The sequence below is a fragment of the Protobothrops mucrosquamatus genome, unplaced genomic scaffold, assembly GCF_001527695.2.
Source record: "Protobothrops mucrosquamatus isolate PMUCROS unplaced genomic scaffold, P.Mucros_1.0 scaffold1575, whole genome shotgun sequence".
Lineage (NCBI taxonomy): Eukaryota > Metazoa > Chordata > Lepidosauria > Squamata > Viperidae > Protobothrops > Protobothrops mucrosquamatus.
Genome location: NW_015387739.1, coordinates 126,762 through 133,068, shown reverse-complemented (window position 1 = coordinate 133,068; position 6,307 = coordinate 126,762). Strand labels below are relative to the sequence as shown.

General features: G+C 34.3%; 1 protein-coding gene across 1 annotated transcript in view; it reads right to left on the bottom strand.

The window, feature by feature from the left end:
* The window catches only part of PPP2R5E (protein phosphatase 2 regulatory subunit B'epsilon), a 71,620-nt gene that overhangs the window by 2,991 nt on the left and 62,322 nt on the right, over nucleotides 1–6,307 (bottom strand). The window contains exons 9-14 of the mRNA XM_015822460.1: nucleotides 5,279–5,332; nucleotides 5,131–5,181; nucleotides 4,354–4,473; nucleotides 2,855–2,982; nucleotides 1,577–1,678; nucleotides 711–854 (exon numbers count right to left, since the gene is read on the bottom strand). Coding sequence (XP_015677946.1) covers nucleotides 711–854; nucleotides 1,577–1,678; nucleotides 2,855–2,982; nucleotides 4,354–4,473; nucleotides 5,131–5,181; nucleotides 5,279–5,332 — 599 coding nt within the window. The remainder of the gene's footprint in view (nucleotides 1–710; nucleotides 855–1,576; nucleotides 1,679–2,854; nucleotides 2,983–4,353; nucleotides 4,474–5,130; nucleotides 5,182–5,278; nucleotides 5,333–6,307) is intronic.

Genomic DNA, 6,307 nt, shown 5'->3' with positions numbered 1-6,307 from the left:
AGTATTGTACGTTCATCTGAAATCTTAGAACTTTCTTTTAATAAAAACCAAAGCAAAAAAAAGTTTGCATCCTATAGCTCATCAATGTTTTCTGTATTTATAATTACTACATAGCTGTTAAAACCTGGTTCTAAAAAATATTGTGGTTGGATTTGTAATAATTGAAATGTTGACTTTATTTAAATAATAATAATAAAAGAATAAACCAACCATACAAGTGAAAAATCATTCTTAAATTATAAAATAATTTCTTTGATTCTTATGTAAAAAGGATATATAGTTTTAAAATATATTTGATGGAAAATCGGTGAAAATTAATTTTCACAATCTGAGTTTATCTAATATAAGTTTCCAGCAAAGATGCCAAAAACATGCTTGACATCCGAGGTTGTACAATTTCTCTATAAATATAAATCAAGTTTACAAAATGATTAATATTACATTAATAGCATCTTTTTTATGAGTTTTCCTAGAAATTCCTGCACATTAAACATTCTGTCTAGTTGAAAGAAAAAGTTAATAAGCAAGCATAATACGGAATAAATTGGTCTATATCACAAGGTATAAAGCGCACATATTAACAGCATCTATTACCCCACTAATTACATTTCATATTTCTAAATTTTAAAAAAAGCAGTGAGCTATGAGAGCCTGGTAATCGAATTAAACAACATTGTGGCCTCCAAAAATATGTGAGAGGCTATACTAACCTAACAAGGCTTGATGACATACAGTACCCTTCGCTTTGCTTGTGGGAACCCCAAGTCTCACAAAAGAAACGACTTTCACCAAGTCGCAAACTGCCCAGAGTTCCCGAAGTTTCCTCATTAGTTTCACCTGCTGCTTTGGATAAGCTGAAATTTCAGACAAAAGATGAACTATAATTGGAGAAGGATTATTAAGGAAAAGACAGAGAAACATTTTATCTAAGGTGCAACTAATGATTGTATGAATGGCACTTCTTCTAGATCCTGCAGTGTCAAAGCCTTGGATGTATCAAGATAACAGAAGCCGAAAAACAGGACTGAAAATGTGTCACTTTGCTCAGAGATTTCAGTAAATGATCAGGTAGAAATCACAAGGGTTAGTGTCAAATATTTTCTCCCCTTACCAAAAAGTCTACTATATTCTGAACACTATCTTCAAGCAAAGTGATGATTAAATTGTTGAGGGATATATATATATTTTGGTAACTGTATGCTTTTTATTAAGGCCTAAATTCTTGATACATGTAAGTCTTTAATAATATAGAGCCAAAAGAAGTTCTGTGAGGAATGCAAGTTCACAAGCTACGCAATGGGTACTGTATCTCATAAAGGGGGGGAAAAAATAACCATTTATGTCTTGCAAGGGCCAGGCTAATGAGCATGCAGGGAAAAAAAATGAGGCATTGCAATCAATTGTGTGTGAAAATTATGCAATTACTGCAGGGAGGGAGGGAGGGAGGGAGGGAGGGAGGGAGGGAGGGAGGAAGGAAGGAAGGAAGGAAGGAAGGAAGGAAGGAAGGAAGGAAGGAAGGAAGGAAGGAAAAACTGCAGGTTTTATGCAAAGCTGACAAAAAGCTTTAAAAAGTTACCGCTGGCGATCTGACTTGTAAGTTGCTGTGAGCTCATCAAACATGGCACTATTCATTTCCATAAATGCCTTCAGCACATTGTATACTAATGCCACAATAGCCCTGTAAAATATGAAAGAAACTCATCAAACTGCTCAAAAAGGTTAGAAAACATTTTGTAGTAATTTGTTCTGTGTTCATGTTTGCAATATTCAAATTCCTTTCATTTCACTTGGAAAAGATAAAAGTATTCTAATCTAATCTCAAAGGGTTTACTATTATAGACCCTTTGAGACACCATTATTTCTCATTTGAATGATTCATGTCAGCTCTCATACCTACAATGTTTTGTGCAGGGCTTTTTTTGTCATAGAACGCCCAGAACAGAGTTCCGGCACCTTTTTGGGATGGAACCTTGTAGGATAGGCAAGGCGGGTTGTATGACGTGTGTGAGTTCCGGCACCTTTTTTTTTTTTTTAAACAAAAAAGCACTGGTTTTGTGCATCTACATGTTCATTATTAAAAATGATTAAACAAATTTTCCGGATGCACTGGCCATAAAAGACAATAATTTTCTTTTGAAATGACCTTTTTTCACTTCCCCAAATCTATCAGGATTCCATGCTAATTTTCTGCAATCATGGCCCAATACTGGAAAAGGAAATTTAGACCTGTATTTTAATAATACTGACAGGTACAAATTAGAAAAACAGAAAGAAGATAAAATAATTATTTGAAGACAAAAAAGAAAAAAAGTCTTACATATAAAATTGTATTTCCCACACTATATTCTTTTATAATGTGGTGCCTCAGGAGAAAAAAAACCTTTATTATAAAAATAAAAATACTGATCTTATTAAGCTCACACCTAAATATAGTTGGGCACTATTCTGAAACTTTAGTTTCACATTCTTCTTCACAAGTTTTCTTTCACTTAAACATTTCTTATTCAGTTCCCCAGTCATTTTTTACTGCAGAGCACACTGAATAAAACAACACCTTATGAAAAGCATTGTGAAGATTTTTGTAAAAATAAACCCAATCAGGTTCCATCCCAAAAAAATATGCATTTTCAAGTAGCAAATGAGCACTTTATTCTTTGTCAGATGATTAAAATAATATTATGGTCTACATATTCCCTAGTTGGTGGTGGTCTGCAAACTACTGAATAAGTATAGTAAACTACTGATAACATTACCACCATTCATATGTAGTTCTCCATGTTACAGTACAAAAGAAAGCACTGAATTCAAAAGAATAAACAAATGTACTGAAAAATCAACAGCAACCACAACTTACGGATTCCAGTGTTCTTTGGAAATCCTGTATAGACTGGAAAACATGATAGGAAGTATTACATTGGAATTCTCCTCTATCAAACTCATTATGTATTCATTATTCCAATAGTAAAGTGCTCTTTCAGCCACCTTGAAATAAAAACATAGTATTATTTTCAAAACTGTTTATGTCTAATTGCAAACAAAAGCAAGTAAAAAACTTGCCCAAGAAAAAATATATATAAAGGTGACATCAACTGATAAAAGCAGGAATTTGCTTATGTATAGAGTAAGTTTTCTTAGTTGTCTCCCCCAGAAATCTGATAAAGAAGTTTTCTCAACCCGGGCAGAGATTTTTGGTGTGCAAGCATGCATGCATGGCATGAGTGCATACTGGGCCATAATTGTCTGGCCCTTCAGCTTGCATTACTATACTGCATCCGCCATCTTGCCAGTGTTGACCCCACTCCTCTATGTTGGCAGGAAGAGAGAAGAAAGAAAATTAAGTAAGGCAACCTCCAGTCAAAATTATTAGCTCAAACTTAGAAGGGGCTGAGAGGCAAGGACCGAATTCTTTAGAACCACAACTGAAACATCATAAATTATTTCCTATTCCAGATTATTGACTTCCAGGAAACTATTAAACTACCCCTCCCCCAGAATGGTTGGACTGGAATATACCAGAAGAAAAATGGAATGTTCCACAGAACATCAAAACATTACATCCTGCTAATTTTGTACATTTCTAATTAAATGCTCTTAATTATTTCTCTCTTTGGGGACCTGAAATATTAAATTACATCTGATGGAGTCTACTGACATAGAGAGACGAAGAGTTTACTGTACTTGGCAAATGATGCATTTTTCACAAACTTATATGAATTTTGCATCTATCACTCTTCCCTATCCTATTAATTTTTCTATGATTTCCATGCTAACTGAGCAATCAAAAACAAACATTTTTACATCTATCTCCATTTATTTTTCAGTAATCTGTAAGGATGTTATTAGAACCGATCCAATGCTGTTTCTTTCATAACAATTTCCTACTAGAAAGATATGAGTGATAGATGAATATGTGGAACTTGCTTTTCACAAACTATGAAAGTCTTGCATGAATAAAAACAAGAAACAAAAATCCTGAACCTATTCACCTAAAAGGAACAAATATTATTGCAAATTTCATTAATTTTTCCAGTAAATAGAATTAACATTATTGTCCTTGAAAAAATAATAGCAGCTATAATACTAGTAATAATATCAGCAACTATTAGTATAATAATAATATCACACAAAGCCATTTATATCTATCTGACTAAAATCTGTCCTGTCCATCTCCTCATATTTAATTTGTAGTAATAGAAATGATAGAAATGGGCTTCTGAAGAAGAATTAGATCTAATGAGGATGTCAATTCCAATTAAACTTCACATTAAAGTGAAGCAATTTAAACCATTCCCCAAGCTCAAGTCTGACATAACAGATTTATAATAATTAGTCTCATCTAGTTGCAATACTGACCTGAAAATGAGGGCTAGAGACACACTTAGCTAATTGTTTAAACAAGGGTTCCTGAATTTTGACAAACTGTGAAGGTTCAATCACATCCAATATTTCTTCCAGCTCTCCAAGGAACATGACCTAAAATAAAATGTTAAAAAAATATCAAATATGAAGATTTTTTCCTTACAACCTATCTATTAAGTTTCCAAAGAAGCATCAATTCAACTGAACTTTTTTGAACAAAAGGAATACTCATTTGCTAAGCTAGCTGTAATTATTGGGCTGTTTCTTAAGAAATAAGTGCATTTTAATTGACAATATCATGTAAAGCATGTTTCAATTTGTTTTATTGTTTTGTATTTCAGATTGGCAATTAATATTAAAAATAAGAGTTTAAAAACCCTTTTTAAGAACATCTTTTTACATTTCCAGATGGCATTAAGAAGGTATTATTTTATTCCTACCCCAAATGGGGCCTAATAGTATTGTTTATGTCAAAATCTACACTAGAGTGAGGATGGAAATAAATGAGAAAACATTTGTCATGACATTACAATACAAAATATATTCCTTTGGGATTAGTGGTCAGGAAATTGCATGCAAGTAAATAAGGGGCAATGCAGATTTTGTTACTTCGATAAAAGTTCCATTTGTTATGGAGAACCATGTCTTTATGTTCCTTTTAGGAATTATATTCTTTGTTGTATTATGAAATACAATTTATTTCTGTCCCAAGATTCCTTTTCTTAGTAATCTATTTTAAATAGGAAAACAGTCTAAGCTCATCAAATATACCTCTTTTTGACTGCAAGTTTTCGGCCAGAATTTCATTAAACCTCTAATGACCTAAATTAAAGCAGAAAAAGTAAGCAGACCAATTAGAAATCTGCAAAATCTTTATTCAATATTTTAAAATGTTTATCTATGTATTTCTTATATTTACAGGTTCTGTGAGTGAAGGGTCTTTCTCTAGAAACTGCACAATGCAATACGCCAACTGCAGAAACAAAAGAAAACATGAACATTAAAATCTTTAATTGAAAAAACAAACAAACATAGTTGTAAGTGATTAAACTTGATGCATAGTTTGAATAATAACTAGTGAGGGCAGAATGCCCGTTAGTATTTCTTGGTTCTTTCATTCTACTTTTTGCCACAGTGTCTTCCACCTTTCATTAACTGCAACTATAGTCTGGGGGATTCCTTTAAAACAGAACAAGAAGCAATGCACAGAGCTGTAATACCACAGGACAGATTAGGGATTCCTATCTTCCTGCATTGCCTTGTCTGTCTATAAGTGGGCTGTTTAGGATATAGGTCCTATTTCACTACAAGTCATACTCTGCTGCTGGAAGTAAGACTACTACACATTTGGTCTAGATCACATTCCACAGTACAGGTAGTTCAGATAAATACCAATCATGATGACTGATGTACCATTTAAACCAGGGGGTGGGACTTCAACTCCCAGAATTCCTGAGCCAGCTGCAAGTCATAAAGGGGCCATCATTCCCCACCTCTGATTTAGACAATAACAAAAAGACATTTCTAAGTGTATGCAAGTAGACCTTGACTTACAACCATTCATTTAGTGACCGCTCAAAGTTACAATGGCACTGAAAAAAAGTGACTCGTGTCCATGGCAACATGATCAAACTTCAAATGCTTGTCAAGCGGCATATCTTTATGAAGACTGCAGTGTCCAGGAGTCATATGATCATTTTTTGCAACTTTCTGATAATGGAGAAGCCAGATTCACTTAACAACTGTGTTGACTCAGGCTCAACCCTTCCAAGACCGAGTGGCTGTGGTTGCCGGCGTCTCGGTATGGTCAGCTGACGCCATCGCTGACTATAGGGGGCGAATCTTTGGCCCCCTCAGAGAGGGCACGCAACTTGGGAGTCCTCCTGGATTCACGGCTGACTTTGGATGACCATCTGTCGGCCGTGACCAGGGGGGCGTTTTATCAGGT